General features: G+C 40.3%; 1 protein-coding gene across 1 annotated transcript; it reads right to left on the bottom strand.

The window, feature by feature from the left end:
• Nucleotides 1-77: 77 nt before the first annotated feature.
• Nucleotides 78-27,342, bottom strand: LOC118244481 (cytosolic phospholipase A2 epsilon-like). Its single transcript, XM_035539501.2, has 21 exons — nt 27,334-27,342; nt 26,701-26,821; nt 25,090-25,162; nt 17,226-17,362; nt 16,700-16,831; nt 15,868-15,908; nt 15,015-15,057; nt 14,503-14,566; nt 13,453-13,613; nt 13,149-13,241; nt 12,478-12,515; nt 11,635-11,791; nt 11,008-11,144; nt 9,921-10,143; nt 8,609-8,723; nt 7,817-7,954; nt 6,990-7,097; nt 4,818-5,009; nt 4,180-4,346; nt 2,511-2,694; nt 78-1,619 (listed from the first exon to the last, which is right to left on the bottom strand). Exons 2-21 carry the CDS (start codon nt 26,725-26,727, stop codon nt 1,381-1,383), a joined length of 2,469 nt encoding a protein of 822 aa, XP_035395394.1. The 5' UTR covers nt 26,728-26,821; nt 27,334-27,342; the 3' UTR covers nt 78-1,380.
• Nucleotides 27,343-27,689: the final 347 nt, after the last annotated feature.

The raw sequence follows: 27,689 nt of genomic DNA, 5'->3' as shown, positions 1-27,689 counted from the left end.
AGAGGATTTACTTATGAAATTTCTCGTTAGCTGAAGTGGAAGAAATATAAGATATTCATTCTGTTATATGTAAACACGCATGTGCAGTGATGGTTGATCAACATCCATGCCTCAGCAGACAAGCTCTCACTTCTTTGGAATGACACACAACCATTTCCTGTTCCTGTTACAAACTGGTCTCCTGGACAGCTTGAAGAGGAGTGCTGCTTTTTGTTTATGGATTGCTCATCAGGTTGCCTTCATCATGTGTGTACACACATCATTTAGTGCCTTCCCAGGAAATGCTTTGGACACCTCTTCATCTGTTCTTTGGTAATCACGCTGGTTGTTTGAGAGCTGTTACATTTTTGTGTGTGCTTAAATCAGCTTTTCCCCCTCAGCCACTGTACTTCAATACACTTGTCAAATAACTAGGTTACTCGGTGACAATTGTATCTTAATTTGTACTTGCAGATGTATTTTACATTTTATGGCTGTTTAACAACTGTGATGCAGTGAACAGAATATTGTTATCTTATTCCATTTCAATAGTGTGACTGTGTGGATGCAATTATCATACACCTTGCAATCCCCCTCACATGCTACTTGTTTTGGTAATATTTCAGCTCACTACATTGAACAAGTTCCAGATGATGCTGAAGCAAAATCGCTTTTCAGGGAGGTAACTGCAGTATACGCATGTGACCCGAGACAGAACACAGTTGATTGTCGGAGAAAATGGCAGTAGCCCTTCAAAACAAACTCATAAGTTTGATTTAATTGTTAAGAAGAGACACTGAAGACCTAAAAGTCACCGTCTATATATATTTATCACCCATCACAAGTCTGAAAATTTAAGTATCCTTCATGTGATATTTCATGACAATTCATAACAAAAAAATAACAGGGCAACAATTTTTTTATGAGGTAGAACACCATTTAATTCAAGTTATTAAAACCAAATAAAATATTTTTATATGTTAAAATCACCACCTTCTGTGTCTGAAGAGGGCTTCATAGATTTGTTACCAATAGTCACAATGAAATGCCAGAATATTTTGCAGATGAAAAAATACTAACAACCAAACCATTAAGATACTGCAGAGAGAAAGTTAAAACTATTCCCCTATCACACACAGCTGAATTTGCATTCTGTGCATCACAATGAGATGGTGTTAACAACAGACCAGCCTGTCTGATATCAAAACTCCTGACCAAAAAAAAGCAACTATATCAGTAAACCAAACCATGTGGCTCTGAAGTCAGTACTTCAAATTTTCTTTTTTGAGAAGGCTACTTAGAAAGAGATGGCGCCCGCCAAGAAGAGTGAAGTAGCTACTGCATTTGATATATAATTCTGTGCTGTCATGATAAATATTTAGTAAGAGAGGAAAATGCTGTTCAACCAGAGGCCTGTGCCTGCGATACTGGCTGGCTCAGAGCTTGTTTCTTCCGTGCCACAGCCATGCGCAAGGCCTGAAGAATCATGTTCTCATTGTTCATTATGTTGTAATTAGTCAGCCTCTGAAGTTTGTTGAAATCTTCTGCTTTCAGCGAGACCTCTCTCGTTGAGTACGGAGAGCAGAAACTGGAGAGATCAATCTTGCCCTGTTCCATTTCCACAGCACTACGAGCCATGCCTGTCAGGGGAAAAGAGGAAGGTGTTTGTATAGTCCCAGGGAATTATAGTCCTCTGATAGACTATGTCAAGAATAATTTAGAGAGATCATATATGTGGTTGCTATGAAGACAATTGCAGCGCTCTGATCTCTGAAAAATGTACTTCTAAACAAAACCCTTTTCGAAAAAGAGAAAAAAAAAAAAAAAAACATCACTAACCATTCCATTGCAATCAGCACCGTCTACTGGCCAACTCATGGCATGACATTTTTTGAGAGTTCACAGGTCATCAAGTCATACCATTAGGGTTCTTGAGAAGAATACATGCTAATGGTAAAAGGAATAAGGAGATGTACAGGGCAGGAGGAGGCAGAATGTTAGTAGCCTTGGAAATCATAATAAAAACAAAGGCAATGTCTCAAACAGTGGTCCAAAAGAACACTGTAACTGCATTTATCAAGTCTTAGTTTACATACTATTGCTTTGATTTCCCAGAATATACAATCAACGTGTTAAACAGTGTAAAAAGAAAGCACAGTGGCCCTCCACAGGTCTATACTTTAAAGCTAATTCTCCCTAGATCTGAATGTCATAAAAATACATATCTGAAAACTAGGCTTTGTTCTACACCCTAAAGTAAAATTTTAGACATCACAAGGTGAAATTAGATCCCATTCCTCTACTTGAGAAACACATTTCTTCTTTCACTGAACTGCACCAAGATTCAAACTAAAATTATGCCCAAGATTTCACTGATTTTGCAAATAATTTGTGTCATCCCCTTTTGCAATGTATTCACTAGTAGGAACAAGCAAGCAAGCAAAGGATTTTTGCATTGGGTTAAAGAAGAAACTCTCATGGAGTGAAGAAGTTAATTGGGTCAATAAAACAGCTGGGTAGTGCTAACTTACCAGGTGCTACGTATCTTTGGAAGGTGTCATTCACTAGTGGGAAATAAAGCAGGAGAGGAGCTCCCGGAGTGTCTGCACCATCAAACATGTAACACTCCTTCAGGTTCTTCTCATCATCCTTCAGCCCAATGTTGGGAAATGGAATTCCCTGCTCCGAGAAGTAACTGCAAGCCTGCTCTAGAGGCTGGTCAGTGCCCAACAGCAGCAGTGTAAGAAATGGAAAAGATACACAAGATCAGGCTGCTGCTTCATGTTAAGCTGTACAAAATAGCCTGATAGCACTGGAAGGTTAGAGATAATGTGAGCACCTGCAGTCCCTAGTTCTTCCGTTGCCTAAGGAGCTTTTTGAAAATAAACGTGCAGGAAAACACTTGATATTAAGTTGCTAAAGAAGATTTTAGATCAGTACCAAGGCACATCTTTAAAATGGAAATATGATTTAGGAACAGAACAGGTAATTTGAAAGATTGTTACAGAGCATCATTAATTAAAGGAGAACTAAGAAAAATTTGCATCTAAACAAAACTAAATTTTCAGTCCAAGACAGTAAGGATTTACAGTCAAGTTACCCGTTTATATAGCAGTTATAATTTGTGAACTGACTTCAATAGATTTTAGCAGGGTTTTGAGACCAACTTCCCCATTTTAAACTTTGAATTTTAGAAATAATATGAAATTTCAAGCTAACATATTTTAAGAGTATTAGACTTCAAAATATAACACTAAAAGCATTTATCACAAAGCTCATTTGTGATGACCAAACTTTGTTAAATTATGTGACAAAACACTGAAGCACCACCTTTTTTATGTGAATTAATTATTTTCAGAAGAGTTCTGACTACCAGAAGGAAATGCAGTATGAGTTACTACACGTGTTTTTTTTCTGCTATGGTACAGAGACAAAAAATTTTCATGTGGCATCACAGTGTAAGAGCAGCATGAGAGTATCATCCACTTGTAAAATAATGACAAAATCTTAACCAGTGAACTTCACATTTTCTATGGTGCCTTTCAGGAGGAGGTTTACAATTACAAGTATTCATTTGGAAGTCTAAATTTGTTTTCTTAAGTGGTAAATACCACTTCTGAAATCTATATAACCATTTTAAAATCAGATTTCTTCAAACATAGTAAATGCACTTTATGTTTTACTTCAAGCTCACTGCATTACGAGAAAAAATGCATTCATTAAAAAAAAAAAAAAAAGAAGAAGAAGAAATTCTTGACTCTCTAAGTTGTTCTTGGACAGCTGAAAATCACATTTAAAAAAAATTAAAAGAGAAATAAAAATTTATACATTTAAGGAAAATGCAGAATAAATTATACATATGAATCACAGAAAAATCTTTTCCAGCTATATTTGTGCTATAAAATCTTTCATTAAATTGTAATGGACGTTGCAGATCAACCATAATAATTTCATTGTGCCACTCTGCACTTTATTGGTGAAGTAGAGATCTCTGAGTATTCCATTTACTGTTCTTTCAAAAGTGATTTGAGGAAAAAAATGGATTTGTTCTTCCCTCTGGGAATTTCCGTTCTTCTTCTAAGGTTTGGAAACACAATTTTACTAGGTTCTACTAATAACATTCTACAGACACCTATCTGAAAGCTGAAGAAAGCAAAGGAAAAGCCATTATTAAACAAAGTCATTTTTGAGACTTCTCACCAAGGTCTGTGATCCACCCGTGTAATTTAAGTGTATGATGACATCTACTTTCCTCTCTGGTCTCATAAGGGGTGGACAGCTGGTTTCAAAGAAGAAAGCTGCATCCACCAGCTCCAGGTGCTCTGAGTTGCCTCTCAGGTCATTAGGAGAGGTGTCTAGCGAGGTGTCTAAAGAGTGACAGATTTGGAGTTATTTACAAACAGCAGAAAGACACCTGTCAAGTTAGAAAACAAAAGAAAAGTGAGCTTTCCTCCCATGCAGGAATTTCCCTTTGCTTTTGGATGCCATGCAAAGCTTCCTTCAGCCTCTCCACTCACATTTTGTCAGTCTTTCCAAGCCCATAAGCTTCACCAAACCCATGGCAGGTTTTCCATATGCGAAGTCCCACCCCAATGATTTTCATCTCAGGAAGGACTGTCAGTACCAAATCACCCCAAAACTGAACAGTCATGTTATTGGAAGTGAGGGATATAAGGAGTTACTTCATTTTCCCTCTCTTTTCTTTCAGCAAAGGATAACAATTGACCACAAAATCCATTCTGTTTTCTGCAGGATGTGCAAACATCCCACACTGAATTCCAACCCCTGTGCCTGCTCAGATGACCACTATGGCACATGAGCAGAAGTGCTGTCTACACCTTTCCATTTTGCAAACTGCTCGTGCTGGATGTACTCATTGTGCATCTGGAAGCCCCTCAGGAAGTTGTGGTACTTGGAGACAGCAGGGCGGTCCGTGAGGATATCCCGGAGAGTTGTGGAGAGGCCACTGGTAGGAGTGAACATGCAGGTAGCCATCTCGTAGGGCTTCTCAGGCAAGTCTGGTTGTTCCTCTAGAGATACATGGCATAAATGACACACAAATTATAGTCACAATTAAGATGTGAACCGGATGCAAAGAAGAGAAAGGATCAATGACTTCCCCAACAGTAGTAACAACACATTTAGAGCTCTTTGTGGTCACGTTTTTAAAGGCTGGACCTGAAAGTTGCTGAGCATCAGCAAAAAGCAGTACAAGTTTTTTGATCCAGGGCTACATATACATTTGAAATAAAAAGTGAGAATTAATCTGAACGGTACTGCCACAACATTTGCAACTTGTAAGAATCAAATGATAACATCCCGGATTAGTTCATTTCTCTGCTGACAATGGACTCACAGCAGCTCAGCTTCATGGAATATGAAAATTATTGACTCTATAGATCATTTCTGGATGCTCTTCTGAATGCACAGGAATATATTTTTCCTCCTATATGCAACTAGGATAGTGAATTTGACACAGGTGTCTTTACAACTACGTATCCAGTCACTCTTCAAGCCCATAGTATTTGTGTGTGTTTAACCATACAGCACATGAACGTTACATCTGAAGTGGAGTTAAAGAATTCAGTGCTGAATGTGTTACGCCATTAATTTAAACATTTCCATTTTAGCAGTGAATTAATAGAATAGAATAGTTCAGTAGGAAGAGACCTTCAAAGATCATCAAGTCTGACCTCTTCAGGGCTAACCAAAAGTTAGGACATATTATTGAGGTCATTGTCCAAATTCTCCTTGAACACTGACAGGCACAGGACATCAACCATCTCTCTAGGAATCCTGTTCCAGTGTTTGACCACCCTCACGGTAAATAATTTTTTCCTTATATCTAGTCTGAACGTCCCCTAGTGCAGCTCATCCCATTCCCATGTATCCTGACATCAGTTACCAGGGAGAAAAGACTGGCACCTCCCTCTCCACTTCAACTCACAAGGAAGTTGTAGAGAGTTATTTTGCCTTATGGTCTGCAGTGAGTTCCAGACAAACGTTTGATAAAATATAAACTCACTTTTCTAAACCGTGATTGGTCATATTTGATTGAAGTAGCATTTTTTTCATAAAACAAGAGGATTTTGGTAGATATTAAAACAAATCAGTTTTCCAAGCAAACAAAAAGCAAGTAAAATCATTTCATTTATGTATTTGAAGAGGTTACTGGTTTTAGATTGGGCTAAATTTGAAATTCTAGGCTTATTTTGAAAAGAAAACTTGAACATTTTTAAATTAAATGTTTTGAATTAAAACAGTTTGTTCAGTTTGGTTTGCACATCTGACTTCAACTCAAACTTGTAAATTATTTATATAAACCCAAATATAGTTGTTTTGTTTTGTTTTTTCCCAAAATAAACATAGCCCACAGAAATGCCACATGAGTCCATTCAACATGAAACCACTGATTTCACTTGAATTTTAACAATGAAGTTGCTCATGGGTATTTTCAAGGAATGGTGTTTCAGTCTAGAGCTGTCCTTCTCAGCTGGCATAATAAAGCTCTACTCCACTGATCTCCTCGGACCTCTGCTAAATCTTGCAGTTCAGTCAGATTTTGAGGGAGGGATACACGATGCAGGGGAAACAGAAACTGGAGAAAAAAAAAAAAAACTCTCAAGCTGCTCAACAAATAGAGATGCCATGAGGCTTTGATCAAAGCAATTCTTCCCAAAAGTATTTTAACTCAGCACTTTAGGGATCATGTTATATAGCCATCCCTATCTTCTTTCCATCAAGGTCTGTCTGATAGTGCCTTACCTTCTAATACAAATCTCACTAATGCCAGTCTCAGATTAAGCAAAGCACTAGCTATTCGGTAACATCAAAGCACTTAATTTTCCCAGTACTTTCCCTAACCCAAGACTGAGAGCACCAGGCTGACAGAAGAACGCAAAACATGGGAAATGTGAGTGCAGTTACTGTATCAGAGGTATGTTATTTCGTCCCATATCACAGGGACCTGGAGGAGGGAGGCCATAAGTCAAAAGGCACTGGAGATTTACCTATTTCAGTCACTTTGTCTTGGGTCCATCTGTGCCAGAAGTCCTCTGAATTGTCAGCTGCATGCCAGGCATCCAAGAGATTTTTGGAGAAGATACTACTCCACATTCCTAGGAAGTCAGAGATGGATAATGAGTAGTAGTGAGGTAAACACAAGGAATTGATTAAAACAAACAAACAACAAAAAACACTGCCTTCTGCTCCTTTCACGGCACTTTTCTAACTTCTTGTTTTATTCATTTCTTTGCAACTTTTACATAAGCCTAGACATCTATTTCAGTGATAGACTGACAGACTTGACTCAGAATGCAAACTCATTTCACAAGAAATTTTAAAGTTCTTTTCCTCCCACCTTGTTTTACCTAGAACAACATAAGTTTTGACAAATATTGCATTGCTATTTTCTTATTTTCATTTCCTTTTTCCTTCTATAGTGAAATATTTTCAACCAGCTCCTTCACTGATTCTCCTTCCTCATGTCCTATTTATTTCTTATTATTTCCCTCAGCTTCCGCGAAGTTTCGTAGACTTTCAACTTTTAAAAGGTTTTTCACTTTAAGGTCAATGGTGATGTTTCAAACACACTTGCAAAGGTACATAACTTGTTTTTTTAAGTTTCATTTTCATAGTCCCAATGACAAAGCTAGCTGGGCAGATGAGTGAGTTTCAGGAGACATGCTGAATGTAACTGACTGAGATACTGAACCACTTCTGACATGACCCAGTACCTCTGCTACCACATGCAGAACAACGGTTTGCTATGGATTAATTTCAAGAATCATTAGTGTTCGTATTAAATTCTTGTCAATCCCCCAGGCTGGTGAGTCACCTTGCATGAAGCAGATCCGGGACTCAGGGAGCTTCTTCATCAGGCGACCCATGAAGAACTCGCTGCCAAAATCCTCTGCACGAATGAAGGCACCATACTTCAGGAAGCCCACCTCGTACGGCGTGAACTCCACCCACTCTGCCAACACACATGCCAATAATGTTAGCTCCAGCAACCAAGGGGACAAAATGCTGCTAAAAATGGCAACGTCAAAAGACACTGAGTGAACCTTTCAAGTGTCAGCTCTTGGAGGTGGGCTGGTTTAGCTCATGCCCAAGGCAAACCCTGCTGACTGATGCCTCTCAGGTCTAGTAGGCAATTGAACCCACTACTGCACTTTCCACAAGGTTTTGAAAGAATAAAGTGATGGCTAAGGGAAAATTTAAGCTTCTTTTCATCTAGCAAGCAGGAAGCTTTCTCATGGAAGGTGGACTAGAATTCAGTCTGGTTTCTACTGCATTTATAGCCTTTAGCCAACCATGAAAAATATACATTAAGTGAACTTAGAGCTTCTGTGAGTCACTTTCTTTAAGAATTCGAAGTTTCTGAGGTAGTGTCATGGATCTATGTCATGTTAGCAATCTGAAGTTAACGTCTAAATATGCACACTTAATGTGACGGGATTTTACAAAATATTAAACTGTTGCTGTCGATCCTATGGCTTCCCAGCTATTGTTTACATCTCTCAAGAGGACTTCTGGCTTGGAGCAAGAATTCGAAATGATCTGTCATTGTTTACAGGATCTATACCTATGTTAAAACATAGCTCTTTTCCCAGAATTGAAACATTACCTCTAAAATCTTTGGTAGCAACTTTGTCCTTGACATTGAGGGCAAGGTAGATGGGCAGTGGGTTCTGACCCTGATTCACTGCCCGACGTTGATCAGAAAGTCTGTGGTAGCATTTCTGGATTAAAAAGAAAAAAAAAAAAAAGTTTGCTGATAATCAGTTCCATAAAGACATCAGTGAATATGGGATATTATTTATCTGAATTTCCTCCTAGGTTTACTTCCATATGCCCAATAAACAGAGGACAAGAAAATCATGGGAGCAGGAATAACTCTCACTAAGAGAAAGAGACATGTTCTATATTCAGTATATGACATCAGTAATGAAGTACTTCACATGCTCTCCTAGCTTTATATTGTCAAATGTAAGTGAAAAAAACAAACAAACATGGCAGATCTGGCTAATTCTGCTATTATCATATACTTCATCTATTTAACATGAGTTCTTCAAGGCAGCATGTTAATGATGGTTCTAATCAAGAATTTTCTTGAAACTCATACTGAAGTTTAATATCCCTAGAGGAAAAATCCCTGAGCTGTCCAATACTAACGGCTTATGTTTTACATGAAATTGATATTTTGAGTGTACTTCAGCCAAATGAAATATTAACACATTTTGCTAGGAAGCACTGAGGCCAGAAATACGCTGTGAAATCTGATATGAAGTGGCAGTACTTTTTTTTTCCTGTTTCACTTGAACAAAATATAAACCATTCTTTATGGGGTTTTAAAATAAAATAGCTTTTTCTCCAGTTAACATCAGACTGCAAGTTTACATGGAAACTTTTGCTTTTGTCATTACAACAGAATTAGGAAGGAGCGGTCCTGCGAGACCAAATCAAAAGCAGCTGAAAGACACTGCAAAATGACAGTTCCTCAGCAAAGATCTCTCAGGAGCTCTGGATCAATACTCTTTCATAGCACTAATTCAGGAAATACATAGGGGGGTACATCTGCAGTACATTCAATGTATGACTTGTGTAAACACTGCAAACACTGCAGCAGCAGAGACATTAAACATAGGGCTATAAAAAACACCTAAGAATCTTGAAAAAATCTTGGACAGCTACAAATGTTAACTAGTATGCCAGTTACTTTAGAGCTAGTCTAAGCATTTCTGTTACATTTAGTCACACTTTAGGCTTCACTGTAGACATACACTGCATCTCCAAGTTATTAATGTAAATAGATGCTCTGCCTGCCTACCAAGTATAGTGTTATTAGCCAGGCACTTCTTCCTAGGATTTTATTTTCTTGTAATAATCATAAGGATCATGTCACCAACTTTATGAGAAGAAAGGTGAATAGACATTACCCCATCATTTAACATGGATTCAATCATGAGCCCCCACAGATCAATAAAAGATGTCTTATGTCCTGCTTGGGTCCTTTGGCTCAGCTCTCTGTAATAATTCCTCAGACTTCTCAAGCAAAAAGCACCCATCTTGCACTTGGTTGCTTGCTTCCGAGCTTCAATAATTACTTCTCCGAGATCCTTACGTGACCAATCTGCATCTTCATACAGTTTGGTCATGGTCCTGTAGGCAGAAAACATGATGGGGAGGGGAAAGAAATGAAGATGATGGTTTTAAAATTGAGAGGATATACTTTGCAGAGCTTTGGGCACCTCTTATTGTTTTAGCTATAGGTCACTCACCTACTTTGAGCTTACTTTGAACAAAAATGCAAATCTAAAGGCAATAAATCATAACCTCTTGATCTGGAAGCCAACACAAGCAGCTGCACCAGCTGTCTATGTTGTTTCTGTCCAACAGTAATTAAGCATACAGGATCATTTTGCATTGGATTAAGGATTTTTGCACTACCAGTAAAGTCTCATATTTCAATTAGGGATAAATTACTTCAAAGACACCAAATATCACTGAGGGGGAGTGGAGAGTCAGGCGCTGATCTCTGCTTTTTGGGGACAGCAACTGGACCTGAGGGAATGGCAAGGAGCTGGGACAGAGGAGGGTCAGGCTTGGTGTTAGGAAAATGTTCTTCACCAAGAGGGTGGTTGGATACTGGCACAGGCTCCCCAAGGCAGTAGTCACAGCACTGAGCCTGCTGGAGTTCAAGAAGTGTTTGTACAACACCCTCAGACACATGGTCTCATTTTGGGGTGGTTCTGTGTGGAGCCAGTAGTTGGACTCGATGATCCTTGTGGGTCCCTTCTAACTTGGGATATGCTGTGATTCTATGATGATTCTGTGAAAAATGTGGCGCATAACAGGCCTTTCAGGCCTTTCAAGGCCTATTATGAATGCCCTGGCATTCATAGGCCTAATATGGAAGCAGTAACTCATGACCCCTTTTACCCTTGCTGAGATCTAAAAACCTAGGCAAAGCATGAGATTTGCTTCACATAATATCCCAACAATAGTATCAAAATGATTCCTCACCATGTTGTGCCAGATGAGCCACTGATGTATGAAATGCAATCCAGAACACGCAACTTTTGAAGACCCAAAATGCTGCCATACATGGCAGTGAGTGCTCTTATCCCACACCCTGCCGTTGTCACAGCCACTATCGGCACCTGTTCAACACAAAGAAAAGGGCAGGAAGCACGGGTGGAAAAGTGACATCAAGGGACATTCACATCAAAAGAAGGCAGACATGAAAATGCAATATCCAGATGCTAGTAAAATAAAACACATGGATTAGAGATAAAGTAATATTGGTCTATAAGCTATAAGCAATGTGAGTTTCTGGCCATCCCTGTGGAATATATTAAAAGATCTGTGCACTTCACAAAGGACTTTTAAGAAAGATGGACCAGAATCATGGTTTGAAGTTCCTTTAAATGATCACTTGAAAGCCAAATGGAAATAGAGAATTTGCTCATCCAGATTGCTGAGCAATCCAGCTCAGATCACCCTGGGTGCAAACAGGGCCCAGGAGAAGGAGCTGCTGACATACGTCCTCATGCTTCATCTGGACAGAGGGGAGATAACTCTCCTGTTGCCATCTCCAGGCCCGAAGGAAAGAAGAGTGAAAAATCCCGCAGCAGTGCGTTTCCCAGCTACCTCGTGGTCTTGCAGGTCTTCCTCCAGATGAAGAACATCCTTCAGTGCAGCAGCAACCACCCTCCTCCGGTTTTGCAGGAAATTCTGTTCATCTGTGCACAGGTCAAACCCCAAGCGAGCATCTAGGTTTCTTGGCCTGAAACACAGACCCTGGGTCCTGAGACCAGGGCACCAACATTATTTATTATTACTTGCTGTGGTCAACTCCAGTTGTGCTTGTGTGTGTGTTTACAAATCGGTTCATGGACCGCATAATGGAATAAATGAGAAAGAGCAACACCACAGACAGGCCTCTGCTAATTGCTGTAGCTGCTACCAAGAATGCAAATGGGAATGCAGGGCAGAACATGACATACTGCTCTGGTATTGGAATGAGGTACCTACAGCACGTTTCTGGTTTTGTTTGCTCATATAATTGATTTTTCACGTTTCAGCAGTGCCTACCATATGTGCCTGTAACTAGATAACTTCTGTCAACAGCCACCACGGTTAACTAGGGAAACAGCTACCACGCATTGTCTTTATTTTGTTGGTATTATACAGAAATATGATTTCTGTGCAGAACTACTCTTTCCATCTGTGGCATAATAGTGCACACAAACTGAGACCTACTTGCTGAAGTGCACTACCAGCTCGGAAACTTGGAGGAAAAGGGACCATGATTTAGTTATCCATCACTGAATAAGGAGAACCTGGCAATCAAAAGCCTGAGACCAGAAGTGGAACACACCTCTGCTTACCAAGGTCTGAGTATGCATGGCCCCCTGCTGATTTCAAATGAGCTTTGTGTACTTGCAAATGTCTCCCAGTTACAGTATAAGGTATTGCTGGAGACTCACTTACCATTCATTTGCCTTTACATACAAGTCGATCGTCTTGTCCTGAAAATAGCAAATGAAATAATGTAAGCATGCTTAGGTCATTAATCCTGTGTATTCCTCCACCACACCATCTACAGGCTGAGTTTTACTCTTTTTGCTGCTGTATGTGGCCAAGAAATGGTCTGGGTTATGAGGTATATAACAGGCCCCAGTGCAATCTGAGCTGGATTGAAACATAGCCCGTCAGTTTTTCACAAATGAACACTTAGTTTGCCCTTTGTTTTCGAGGAAGCTCATTAAAAGCTGAGCACCTGAACCACAGGCATGTGGATGTTCTCTGTTTTACCTTCTGCTTCAGACTTCCCCTTTGCAAATTATCAGTATTAAATGTCACATATACTGTTAGCTCACATACAGTGTTGATAAACATATTAGATATGCCCTTAAGAAATTAGTTTCAGCTAAGGACAGGGTTGAACAGCATGCCTGGAACCACATGCAGCACAAAAGCCAAAATAATCATAATAATAAAAAATATTGCATAGCTATACTGTCACTGACAGTTATTCACAGCTTACAGCTGCAGCATGTGTTGTGCCTGACTGGATCCAAGTCACTGGAGTGTAAAACCCATATCACCCAGCAAAATGAGTATGTATTGGGATGGAGTTTTATTAAGAACTCACTTCTCACCTGTGTTACTGTTATTTTCTCTTGTATAGGAAGCAAGTTCAGAGCTACAGTCACAGACTCATTCATATCTCTTTCATTTTGGCTTGATACAGACTGGAAAAAAAAACAAACAACAAAACAAACAAAAAAAAACATAAAAACATAATGAGGAGAGTTACACAAAAAGACAAAAAGAAGTAAAAAGCAGTCTCCCCAGCCTCACATATGTGTGTTCACTTACCAATTCCCTGCAAACACAGACCTCAGAGGTCCCCAAAGAAGCACACAGCAAAGAGCCATCTGCCCGTTAGGGGCGACCACGTACCCTGCTGAGCCGCCTCCGCCGCGGCAGCGCCACGGCCAGCGCTGACTGGTTGTATTTGATGTAGTGGAACCTGGCCGGTGCAGTCGGGCACAGGCAGGAGCTCAGCGTGTGGGTCTGGGTCCCTTCGTATGAGCCATCCACTGTTAGTGCAAATTTCCTCTCTGAAGGGATGACAGAAAAAACATTGTCACATCCTCACGAACAGGCCTTGCTATCTTAAAGCTAATAATACTCAAAAACACTGTGTGTCTGCCCACACTTCTTAGCTATAAGAAAATCCCATCTTGTGGGGATCTGAACTCCACCAGTCCTCACCGAATTCAGCAGGATTCATGGTTGTTCACTACAGATTGCAAGTAATTTATGTTGGGGGATAAAAAGGTGTTTCAAATTTAAGTCCTTCTAAAAAATGTGGTTTGCAGTGTGAAAGTATCCCTTTTTGGTTTGCACCATAGCGTGTGAGGTTGGAGCCATCAGGAGATGCCAGAGCACAATGTTTTAAAAATTGCTTAGGAAATACACAGGTCCACAAGCATAGGCTTAACACAGTACTGATGTACCTCTTTAAAATGTGCAACAGGTACTTTTGCTAATATATTGTGTGTGTCTCATGTTTCACCTAGTGGCACGTTTTATATTTTTACATCTAAAGAAATTTTTAAAAGTGAAATTGAGAAAGAGAGGCTCAGTCCTCATCCTGCCTATTTTCTTTTTCTTTGAATCCAAAAACAAGGATTTTGCTCCAGTTGAGGACTCAGAAAAATTCAATGCCCTGCACAAATGATTTGGAAAGTTATAAGCATCTGACAAGATATTATTATGGGGGAAAGTCTTTTGCAGGGAAACCAGACAACAAGCTCATCAGGCTGCACTCTGCAATTATCTCTGCGGTTTTGACCAATTACAGCCCCCTCCAGAGGCCACTGACATTGCTGAGATTTTGCTTTGCATCTTCAACCATTTTAAACCAAGGTGTTCAAGAGTAAAATGCTGAGCACTTTTGCTATAAAGCAGCCTACAGATTTGCTCCGTAAGTCAGCAAAGGCTCACCTGTGCTATCCTTCCTCATCTTGCCGCCATTCACCTGCACATCCAGACAGGAAACTTCACGGGACTGGAAGAAACGACCAGAGAAAGAGAAAAGGCATTTGCTGCTGGTCAAGCTTGGCCTCAGCCAAACCCCTATGCACATGCCCAGGCTGGTGCCAGGCTGTCACCCCCCACCAGGTCAAGGGAAGTGGCATTTGGCATCAGGAAAAAGGGCCCAGGGGAAGGGGTGCAGGGTGGGCACCCCAAGGAGGATGCTCAGCTTGGTTGTCCCCATGCAGGGGGGGATGATCATCCACCCCAGCCCTGCTCAGTTTGGGCAGAGGCGAGCACTGGAGGCAGCTCCAGCCTCTCCCAGCCTGAGTCACCAGTGCAAATTGCTGGCACCAGCATTTGCCTACCCCATGTCCAATGCCTCCATGCCACTCTATGGAGCAACTGCCCAGCACCTTTAATCCTGGTTCTGCAATAAGCATGGCCATACAGCAGGGAAAGGGTTAGGAAATAAAAATTACCACTAAGACGCCATTAGTAATAATGTTTTCAGGAGGATCCGGACTAAAAGACAAAATAGAAAACAATCAGTTCACAATTAGCATTCTCCCAGTTCTTTTTTCTTTCATTATCTTTAGAAGCCTGTCTTTGGACAGGCAACATGAGTAAACAGCATATGAAATTCTAGCTGGACACTCAGTCCAATTTGCCTCTCTGAGGCTGAACATTAAGCCTGGGTACTCTATTTATGGAGAGCTGCTGAACGGAGGAGCTCCTTGCTGCATCAGACAGGATCATTTTCTGACACAAAAGTATAGGAATGGCAGAATTAGACTATTGCCCTATATTGCTCAGGTTCAAGCCTGGGCGATCAGTACTGAAAAGCTGGTGAATTCATCCAACTTGCAACAGCAGCACTAGGACTGATTTTCTTTCCCATTCTCTCCATTAACTGTACAGTCAGCATAGAAACACAGTAAAAATATATTTGTAAATCTATTCCCACAACTCAAATTCCAAGTATTTTTCCCACATTCTTATGACAAAGCAAACATCCGGGGCAGACATTCCAAGAAGGTGTAAAACTTAAAACATCCTCCTGCAAAGAATGCCCCCTGCAGCCTGGCAAGCAGTAGCAACCAGGAGACATCTCCATGACCACGTCAGTGCCTGTGCTAGCTCTTCAGTGTGTCTGGGTGCCTGGTATGGATTCACCCCTTCTCTGCTAAATGCCGTACACAAGCATTTCCTAAACACCCAAAATTCCCTCTAGTTTATTCAGACTATGACAGTGTTAGGAGGGGCTGCAAGCATAAACAGATGTTTTGTATATCAGAAACATTTGTTTGCTTGCATTTCTGTTGATTGACTCACCTGCTCTCCATTGTGAATTCAACCTCCAGCTCCTCTTTTCCCTGGGAAAGAAAATGAATTATGTCACTGCATGTGGATTCCTCTGTGCTGAAAAATACCCTACAGGAATCTGTGCTCCTCAGGGAACTGGCTCCAAGCCAGTGTCCACCTTTAGTTACTGCACACACCACAGATTTCATTTTCTTTGTGTTTTATCTGTTATACTTCATATCGCATACTTCTGATGTCATAGCCATTATATCAGCAGGCTTCTAGTTGAAGTTCTAGGCCACCTGCAATTCCCCTTTCCCACTCATAAGCTCTCAGTGCTCCCCACTAATTCTCAGCATCAGCAAGACTGAATTTCTCTGGTGCATCCAAATCACCCTGCCCCTCTCCCAAGCCTCACCCACAACCTGAGCGAATGGGCCTGGTGGCACATTAACATGGCAGCACAGTTGGGCATGCAAAGCCCAGAGTGTTCTGGAGAATGAACTTTGGTTATGAAGTCAAGATCGCTATTTTTTATATCAGTCAGACATGAGCCACAGCTCAAAACCATGAGCTCCAACTGCAAAGGAAAGCCTAAAACTCTCAACATTTTGACATCAAGTAGAGCAACCAAACAAGCCTGATAATGTTGGCCAACTCTATCTGTAAAAGCAGCACCCAAAATTTACTGTAATTACTGGGGCAAAACTGGGCACCAACCCCTGAAACAGACGGGCATGTTCAGATGACTAAATAGACAGTAGGAAAGGCCTCTATACTGGGCAGGTGAGATGAAAGCTGAGAAAACCACATTCTCACCTGACCATGTCCCCTTAGCTTTGTCTTCGAATTTTATTCCTACCTGTGGATTCAGCTGGAAACTTAGCTGAATGTTTTCTCCGAGCTGGATTTTGGAGACGTCAAAGAAAACAGTGAGGAGATGGTCATCTTGTGTCATGTTGTCCTCATCACAAACTTTCAGCTCCAGTATGTTCTGGGAACAGAAAAAATAGATTGTATGAGATTTAAAAAATATAAGACGCTACAGTTACTTCAGTTGAGCTGGAGGAATTTGGGTAAGAAGTTCAAGAAGGAATGCAAAGGAAACAATAAAATAGAAGTTTTATAGTTGTTCTCCACAGGCTCCATTGACTATGCAGTAATACACAGTCTTATGCACATGTCAAAAGCTAAATAACTGCAGTTAGTGTGAATACTTCATAAAGAAACTCAGGAAGACCCACAGTTTGGGAAGCTATGGTACCATTTCATGTCTGGTAAGAGAAATGACTTTTAGGCAAGGAAGAGGGCATCTGGGCCTTCAGCCTGATCATCAGGAGGTGGATAGAAGGCAAATGCCGACTGTTGGGGATAGCTGCGGTTCCTACCTTAACCTGGCTCTGAATCGTGAAGTGGAAGGTCTCGTTCCACGTTGGGTTCTTGGTGTTTGGAATCGTTTTGGTGCGGAAATGCTGCACCGAGGCTGTTGGCAGGCTCAGGCTCACGTAGCAGTCAGACTGGGTTACTGCAGAAGAGAAGGGAAGTGTGAAAGCAATGGACCAGTGGGCCACATTTGGTACCCTGTAAGCTGTGGCACTGTATGAATTTTTAAGCTCTGTACACAGGACAATATGCAGAATGTGAGCTGGAATTCTAGATAAGGTGCCATCAAGTCAGTGCTGTATGGCCAAGCTGACTCCACTCTTTGTGAAATCCTAGCAGTTTTCTCTTCTTGAGAGCTACCTCTTTTCGTTGTGGGAAAAATAACAGTGAAAATAACGGAACATGCCTTAATGTTTCTGGGGTAGCTCTGGCTGTAAGTTCTGTCCTGTCTACTTTTCAGAGCATCCTTTCCTTCCATTAGCACGTCTGGCTGCCAACACATTGGCAGTGGAAGCTATTTGCACTGAAGGCTCTTGTGAAGGACCATTGCTGTCAGAGGACAGGTCTCTGCTGAGGCACCTTATCTCTGGCTGCCTTCATCCCTTTGGAAGATTAAAGGGAACGCACACACTGTGAGAGTTCAACAGCAGAGCTTCTCAAGAAAAGATGTATATATTCCTCCAGAGGATATAAACTGCATTTAATCCTTTGCTAAGTGGATTAAAATGAGCACATGGAAGAAAGGAATTGGAAATATTGAACAGTTTGAAGGTGTAGCATTTGTTTTGAGAAGCAGCTGTCCTGAAGGAGAGTTTTAGCCAGTAAAGCTCTATTAAAATATTGCTTAATCTCACTATTTTCACCTCCACCTTTGTGCCTCAGAGTAGTAATGACATTTGCAATATGATGTACAGATGAAGAAGCTTGTCTGTGCTTCCCAGCACATACTGAGATGACATTGCTGCTTTGCACAAGATGGCATTGCTTTTGCTTTGTTGTTTCAATTAAGGGTGTGTTCAAGTCATAAAGTTCACCTGTGAATTTGAATGTGCCTAGTTGCTAACTGGCGCAAACTTTAGGGTTTTCATTTTCCTTTCCCTGATAAAGAGGCTAACTGTGAAGTTTGGCTTTCCACATGAGCTCCTTCATAAGTGAGGAATATTTAGGACCAAGGCTTCAGAATGAAACAGTGTTCCGCAGCTGCCTGCAGTGCTTAGATCATCAATGAGCACTTTCATTCTGAAGTCGGAATAATTTGCCTGTGAATGCTTTTTGTCATAGTCATTAAGCAATTAAATGCAAATGTGAATCATGAGATGAGCAATCCTTTGGATTCACACTCCAGAGTCCAGGATGACCACCATACAGAACACATTTTTTTTTGTTACGAGCAAAACTTATATAAGTACCAAAGATAACATGATGGAATATTGCCCATAAATGCAAATCCCATCATCAGCATTGCATTTCCTCGATTTTTAATGCCACCTACTTGAGCATTCCTGCCATTGCATAGCAAACACACCTTCATATGACTACACTTAGCCTTGTCCCACTTAGTTTCATCAGTAGGTCTGACTTTTGGGAAACACAGAGTAAATGACTTGGCCCCTTAGTGCACTCTATGTGTAACTGAAGAATTAACAAAGCCAACTTTTTTTTTTTAAACTGATCCCCTATGAGACTTGTCATCTTTGAGTAACTTTGACTGATGAAGGTAGTTGTGGAATATGCAAAAATATATAAATTATAAGAATATCAAAATACATAGAGATCATCCAAGTTTCTAACAGTCCTAATAGCTTCCAAACTTCCATGTCTATAGAGGAAAAGGCTGTATGAAAACATTTTTTGATGCTTGGTAACTCCAGATTGAGATCCACACATTACTGTCGGATCTTGTCCCCTCTAGGAGGAGGATCAGAAGGACCCACTGAAGTTTGTGAATGACCCTGCTATTCTGCCTGATTGGTTGCAAGTATGAACTGGTGTGAGAACTGGCACTCCACTCTGCCCAAGCCCATCATTCACACAGCAAAACATCACATCACGTTATATAAAGGGACTCTTTGTGTATATATACAAGGCTCCCATTACCAGGCATGTGCAAACAAATTATCATTATGGTACGGAAGCCTAAAAGCCAACAGACTACAGGAGATGAACAGCAGCAATGATGCTCACACATGATGTACCCATCAGAACTTCCCAGCAGCAACCTGTGTCCCTCCCCTCGACCATGACATGTGAGCAGCTGTCAAAACATGCGTGAGATGGCAGCTGTGGTATCACCATGGGGCAATATCCTGCCAAAAGCAGGTGTGGCAGCAGGTGCTTATGAAAGCCCAGTCTCTTCATGCAGTTATTACACTAAGTTTCTAATTAGCTTCCAGGATAGCAGCAGGACTGGATTTTAATTGTGCTTTACCATTAGAAAGCATTACAGTGACATGACCAATGCTAAACAACACGATGGCCCCAGTACCAATGCTGTACCCCTAGACAACAGCAGGGCACCAGCTGTTCTGGCTCAAACTGAAGTCTCACTCCTCTCATAAACAGCTCAAATTCAAACAAGGTTAAACCAAAATTTTAACCAAAATTTTTAATTTTTTTTTCCCTCTTTTTTTTTTTTTTAATGTGGTCTCAAACATTGAACTGCTTATCCAGATCATCTCCGTGATCATGGATGTTCTTCACTTGGACCCATCCATCTCATGAAATACAAACTATCACTACCAGCTGAGGAAAGCATTTTTATTCTTCATCCAGCACCGGGGAGAAGAGAGACCTGGCTAAGGATGGGTAGAGTGGCATTGCTACCTACTAGAGTAAAAATTCAGACATTTTAGATCATTAATTAATTAATTAATTAGGATTTTTTTAAGACACGGGTTACTTCTGTGGAAATAAACACCTTCATTTCCAAGGCCCTTAACAGACTTACGGTATTCATTCAGGCCTGGGAGAACGCTTCCTGCCTCCTGGCAACATTCAACATTAATCTCCATCACCTGCTAGCTAAACTTCAATAAAAAGCTTTCACACACTCTCCCACCCTGCCTTTCATTTAGGGTGGCACACGCTACGGGTATCCATAAAACTATCATTTTCATTTACATCTCTATAAAGCTGTCCTTTGCTGAGATTGTGCCAAACAACAATTTTTCTGTTTTCTTGGCCCTTGTTGGGCTTTATCAGTCCACATCTTTTTATTTTATAATGAGATTTCAAGCAGCATCTAGAACAATAGGCTGTTGGTACATAATTGCAACTGCTTAAATATCATGGTGAAGTAAGTAATAAATAACAATGAAACTATATCAACAACAGTGCAAGAACCAAACACCGGAGGAAGTCTGCGGGTTCCTCTAGTAAATATCACATTAGACTATAGTTCCTCAAACAATAATGTATTTCACTGGCTATGTTTCATTTCAGGATCTCAAGGATCTTTCCATGAATTGATTTCATACATGTCAGAACTGCAACTGCAATGCCATAAAATCTTTTTGAATATGTTTTTAAATAAAATATAAACCATACTTCATAATTTTATAAATTATTATATCCAAAATATCAAGCCTTACATTAAAAAAAGATCCAAAATGGAACCTTGCAAAATTATCAAGCCTAAAAAAAAGCCCTCTCCCCACCCCCCGAACTTCAGAAAACATCATTATTGCACTTAAAAAATGCTGAAGAATATTTTTTAACTCTATGCCAGTCCATTTAGCCCAGTGCCCCTCAGCGTCCACTGAGGGCTCTAAGATGTTTTCAGGAAGCAGGAAATGACGGCTTGAAAATGCTCATCTCAACATTTCCATCCAGTTTTGCTTTTTTACTTTTTTTTTGTAAACCTTAATACTCTGAGGCATTTTGTTTTGTTTTAGTTTGATTTGTTGATTCCACTTAATTATTTTTTTTTCTCTCCAGAAATCTTGTTCTTCAGCCCTTTTGCCCTTTTTTAGGAAAGATCTTTGGTCTTATTAGGGTTAGACATCAGTGTCAGAGGAGCCCATGACCTATATTTCGTGAGTGTCTGAGTAAGTTTATTAGAGGGCAAACATCACATAATACTCTTAGCCCTCACAGTTTTAAATTCAGAGACTTCCTAAGCCAAATTTCATTGCACTTTTTTTCTTCTATGAGTTTGTCCAGTCTGCCTTGAACCCACCCAAATTTTTGCCATACATAGTCTCCTGCTGTGAGGAGTTCCGTAGGTGAAACAGCTGCAGAAAAAAAAGAAAAAAAAAAAAAAAAAAAAACACTTTCTTCTGTTTGTTATCAAGCTATGATGGCTGCCCAAGGACTGGAAAAGGCTGAGGATGAAATTTGAAATTCTTTACAGAAAAAGTACTGTTTTTAAGGGTGGATTGGATTGGTGTACATACAAGTCTCACACCATTAAGGAGTCAGGATGCAAATGAGGTCCACACCCAAATCTGGGAACTGGCAAGCGTAGCTGGTCCAGGAATACTAATAACCCCAATGAGCCTGATGGGGATGTGGGTGTGCTCAGTGGGAAGGGGGAATGTGGAGATCATAAACAAGCCACTAAAGTCACAGGTGATATCAATGATGTCACTGATGCATCAATACACAAATGGAATTAGTGTTGACATATAATTTACACATTGATGAATCAGTGGGAAAAAGATGGAATAGTACAAGGATGTATTAAATAAATTAAGGGTTAAATATTAGAATGAAGCAATTCAAATAGTCTTAGATCAAAATATTATCTTATGCACTGAACTTCCATTAAGGATGTTGTAATATCTGTTTTGTAGTAGATATTAGTGAAGTTTTGAGACTATTATGGTGGATTGGTTTTCCCATTTCCATTTATTATCTAGAAGATAAAGCAGATAGAACAACAATGAAACTAACATGTGGTACCAGGTTGGGAGGAATTCTAAGCACTAGGTGAGTATTAAACACAGTGATACAAAGACTACAGAAATCGTGCAAGAAATGGGATTCACTTCCAAAAAAAAAAGGATGGGCATAACTGGAGAGAAGCAGAAAGAGCTGATTTAAAACACAGAAAATGTTTAAGATGGCTTGGAAGTAGGTGACACTTTCCACCTGATTCTATCCAGAAAGGTTTCCAGGAAAAGGAAAATTATATAAAAGAGCTTGAAAAGGATGAATGAAAAAAAAATAATAAAAAAAAATCAGTGTTAGGAAAACGGTATTGCAAAGAAGTCAGCATAGCTGGTGATGGATGCCCACATGCTTCTGGGTTCCCTAAGGCTGTGCCAAGCTAATGTTTAGGGAATTGTAAAGATGACTGAGAAAAAAAAATTAAAGTATTCCACAGCATTACACATACAAAAAAAGCTGAATTCTGTGAGTAGTGCATTTTTCATTTTAAGTCTCCTAGTTTGCTTCTTCTCAGAGAAAGTCAGATAGTTACCAACATGAAATTTGCACTAGCTTTTACATTGCCAGTAACTTTAACCAGACATTAATTTATTTAAAAATTCGAATCATGTTTATTTTATATAATCAAGGGCACCTAAGTGAAATATGTGACTTAAACAAGTCTGTCTGTATATCAAACTATATGCTGAAAGCCTTAAAAGCAGATCTTCCAGAAAAATGTTATTGACAAATTTCACACTCGACAAAGAATGAATGATACTGGAAATAAACAGCAGTCAGTCAAAAATAGATTCAGAAATTAAGTGTATGCAAGGCAGTGTCATGACTGCTACAAAGTTTGTAATCCTCCAAAGTTTGTAGTCCTGGGTACAAAGCTGAATTTAAGGAGGCGACATTACTAGTTGAGTCCTCAGCTCCAGGAGAGATAACAAGAAATCCTAGTCAAGGCAACCAAAAAGCAGACATATCACTCCTGTTTCTTTGTCTTCCACTGGATGGAGGCTTCAGTCCATTCGGACTCACAAACTGACATGCTCACAGGCTGTGCTTCCTACCTGCAAATCTCCTAGTATGCCAGTTTGGATACCAAAAGACTGGCTGCCCTGCTTCACAGGGAAGGTATTTCTTCTATATCAAAATATCATTCCTAATTTCTCTTCTACATCTTGGACAGTTCTTTTAGGGATTTTCTTTCCTTACCCAGTGGAAGTACCCAACAAACAAAGAATTCACCTTTACAAGTACGATATTTGTTTTGTTTGTGCCATCCATGGTTTGACTTACACGACCGTTTCAAACAGATAATAGCTTGGCTAGGTTGGTGATGAAATGTTTGTTGCTCTTTTTTTTGCAAGCAACATCCAGTACAGGCTTCATAGTGTAAGGCAAAACAGCCTTAGCCTGGGGAGCCTGTGCAGCTCCAGACCCCAGGCCATGCTCTGAATGCACCACTGCCTTCAAACCACTCCTTTAGGCAGCGGTACCGGCTGGGAACATGCCTCTTGTCTGGGAAGCAGAAATGCTCAAGCATCTCAGTACCTGGTCCAGGCCCTAAATATTTCTACTGTTGGGAAGGAAAGCAGCAAGACCTAGGCAACTCTCTTCAGAACAAAAATAGTTTGAAGCCAAAAATAATATACGTTGATATAGATGAGAATAAGACATAGAGGAATTTTGGTAAGCTCATTCTCATGTGGAGAGCTTAATAGAACATGAATATCTGGGGAGATATTTAAGGACAGTATTTTTCAACACTTCCTTCTTTCAGCTCAGAGTGCACTTCAGTACCTTTAAGAAGATTTTAGCTGTAGCAAGAGATTTCTGTCCAGCCTCTAATTGAACTTCAGCTCTCCTTTCTATACAATACAAATAATTCATACAGACTCTTCTTCCCCATACATTCAGCAAAAAGAAAGTACCTTAATTCTTGTCAATAAAAATGAGAGTGAGAAATTTCTGTTCGTATACCTTTGGGCTCTAGAGGAACAATAGCAGAACTCAAGGCAAATCACTATAGAAGGGCCCAAACAAATCTCTTGTACTGCATCATTTTAACTGAACAAATTTAACTTCGTGTGGTTCCTACAGAAACATTCTGGATTGAGACCTTCCTATCTGTGTAAATGAATAAACACAAGACAATCAGCCATCTCCTCAGACTGGAGGTGAATGTCACTCACACCTTTTTCTCTTCTGCTTTGCTGTTCAGGTATTTATGGAGCATTAATAAAGTTCTACATACATGTTGACTTCCAGGCACTTTGTAAACATTACTAAGAATAAAAACGGCTAATAGTGCAAGCAGTCAACCAAGTTTTGAAACACACATCTCCTATAGCTGAATCAAATGGGACAGTCATAGAATCATAGAATTATTTAGGTTGGAAAAGACACAGAAAATAATCTAGTCCAATGATCACCTAACACCACCAAGTCCACCACTAAACCATGTCCCTAGGCACCAAATCCACATCTCTCTTAAATACCTCCAGGGATGGTGACTCTACCACTTCCCTGAGCAGCCTGTTCCAATATTTAACTAGTCTTTCTGTGAAAAATGAATCTACGAGAGATGTCAAATATCCATTCCTAAGCTCACATCAAATGATCTGTGCTATGGACAAATTGGACATTACTGTAAGAAGGAATCATAGAAGTGACCACCATCTAAACTTCTCATTGCATCATTCCTTATGACTAAATAACTGTTCTTTGTTTTGCATTTGAATCTGCATTCTGTGCAAAAAGATCTTCTGAACTACAGCTGGTGGCTGGACCTCAGCATTACACTGGCAAAGATCTAAGAATATATAAAATTCTCTAACTAAAGTTTTTCACCTTCACCATACCATAGTCAAACCTCTTCTCTGTCTTTCCCTCTCCTTTTATAAATACTCTGTGATGTTTGTGACACTTGGTTATTTTCCAGGTGGTTTTATAAGCACATGGACAATCCAGGGGTATAGTAAAGATACTCACACAAGTCTGCTTTCCTGGCATTTTTCATCCGTATGATTTTTACAGTGAGCAAGTTGCATGGAGAGGGTTCTGTCTGTAGAACAGCATTCAAAAAGCATGGGATTAGCATGCAGAGAGAAAGAACAGAAGCATAGTCATAGATGGTCGGTATTGAAACATTTAATTGAACACTATCTAAAATGTTTCCAGATGGAGGTTCTTCCTTGTGCATCATCTTCTCTGTCTTCCCAGATTTACAGCCAGGTGTGGCCAAAGACCTCAAATGCACACTCAGCCACAGACCAAACCTCCAATGCCCTCCATTTTCCATTCTGAGGAAACGTGTGGAAACCCTCAACTTGTGGTGGCTGACTGACTCTTAAAATGCAACCACAGAAAAATAAGTGATAGTGAACCTTGCTGTGTTATTAATACAGCTGATACACATCTTGGTCTGTGCAAATTCAGAGGATGTCATATATATCTACTATATTTCACAATAAATAGTTGACAATCTAGCAAGGCAGGAATTAGTAATGATATCGTGATGTAACGACACTGTGTGTCAGCTGGTTTATAGTCATATAGCTCCATTGTTATGTTTGACATAGGGCAGCACTGGCTCTCAGACAATGAAGAATAAAAAATATCTTCCAGGGACCTAACCCAAATTTCTCAAAAGGGGGCAGTGAAAACAACTATTCTGTAATTATTTATGTCAGAATAATTCAGTTTATCCATTTTTCCTTATGCAAAGGTCACAGAAAAGTGTCATTGGAAATCCTGTGAAACCACCTAAACATCGGTGGTTATCAAAGATATTTAACAAACCTGCCAGGGAACTGGTTTGATTTTGTCATCCTCCCTCATCTAAAGCAAGGAGTGGACAAACATTGTACTTAATCAAAAGTATGGAGGCTGAAGGTGAGGTAGTTTACCCCCTAGATAATTGTTTGTGTTTTCTTCTTTTTTAAAGGAATAAAAGGAGAAAAAAAACTGCATTTTTAATGCTCTGAACCACCACCAAACAACAAAAATAGGAACAAAGAATAAAGTCTCTGTAGCAATGTAACAAATATGTAAGAGAGAGCTCATGCACACTACCCATAAAGCAGGGAATATCACTGCAACAAATATGTAGATAGCTGTACAACAATGAAAGCGTTCTGTGTTACCATTCATTCCCTCATGCCCCCAAGTTCCCAGAATTTCTAAGAGAGCTCATATTTCATTCCTTACATAATATCAACTTTCTGTCTTTCCCTATGCACTCATTGATATTAGTAATGCCTCTTTGGTTTTCCTTGGTGGGTTGTTTTGCCTAATCCCATTGGAGGGAATTGAAAGACAACAGCAAGATATAAAAAGATGTCTTTTTTTTTTTTTTTAATTGGAGATTTACAAAATATAGTAAAATTACAGCAGCATTAGAGCCTTTGCATTCCTCAAGGGAAAACACAAATTGGGCACAAAACCCAGGCAGAAGTCACCCACTGCTCTCAGCTCTGGTGCTGAAGAAGGCATCTCAGAGCTGAAGACAAAGGAACAACAACACTTTCCCACAGAAGATCCCCGCTACTGCCAAGGCTGCCTACACAGCTCATCCCAGAGCCTCCTCTTCCCTTTTCTTACCTGGCTCGTGCTGTAAAACACCCCCATCGTGGTCTTCTCCGCGTTCAAGCCAGGTGCGAAACGCGGCAGCAGATGGGTGCAGAGGAGTGACCACGAGGCAGCTTCTCGCGCTTTAAGCTGCCTGGAGCAGACAGACAGGTGTGTGGGTGCCTGACTCAGAGCCCGCCTCACCCCAGCCACTTGAGCAATTCCCCAGTTCCTCCTCCGCCTCGCTGCTGGCAGGTGAGTGCCTGCAGCTGACACACGGACACCCCAACTCTGGCAGTGCAGGACAGCCTTGGCAGCTGTGGTCAGAGGGGCATCAAGACCCAACAGGGATCTTCCCTTCAGAGTTCTGGGCACTGAACAAATATTTGGTACTCTTGTGAGCATCCCCATCCCTTCTTTAGGAGGCCACAAAGCTTTTGCATCATGGAGGGCTGTCAGACTGCAGCCTCTTGTGCAGAGTCAGCTGGCATCAGGCACAGTCCATCTGTCTGCCCAAGAGCAGGAGTCAAGGGCTTTTTTGGCCAAAGATATCCAAACAAATCATTGTGCAGACAAAATGGTTGTAGTTTTTTTATTGCCTATAGGGAGAAGATGGGTATTTGCTTAAAGACAGATCTGAAAGACAATTTTTCATTCCTATCTCACCTTCTATGGTGCTCTCAGGCAAGAAGGTCTCATTCAGACAAGCAGTTACTGCAGTGAAAAATCATGCATGAAACTTTCTAAATCAGCTGTTGACACTGTAAGAGCTTCCATAGTAAAGGCAAAACTTTAACAGTTCACCCACTTTCTCAAAAGTTTTAATTTTGTGCACCGATATTAAAGTGCTGAAGCCAATGATCTCAAAAAGAATACATTTGTAAGGGTGTCACTTGAAATTAATGTTAATTATTCTTCATATTCTAGCATATTCGTTCTGTCCCTGCATTTATGAGACCTCTCTGTGCAGGGCACTGTTGGCATCACATTAGGCGGTCCCTGAGTGAAGGAGTGCACAAAGT

Source organism: Cygnus atratus, chromosome 5 (assembly GCF_013377495.2).
Source record: "Cygnus atratus isolate AKBS03 ecotype Queensland, Australia chromosome 5, CAtr_DNAZoo_HiC_assembly, whole genome shotgun sequence".
NCBI lineage: Eukaryota > Metazoa > Chordata > Aves > Anseriformes > Anatidae > Cygnus > Cygnus atratus.
This window is presented reverse-complemented; position numbering and strand designations above follow the sequence as displayed.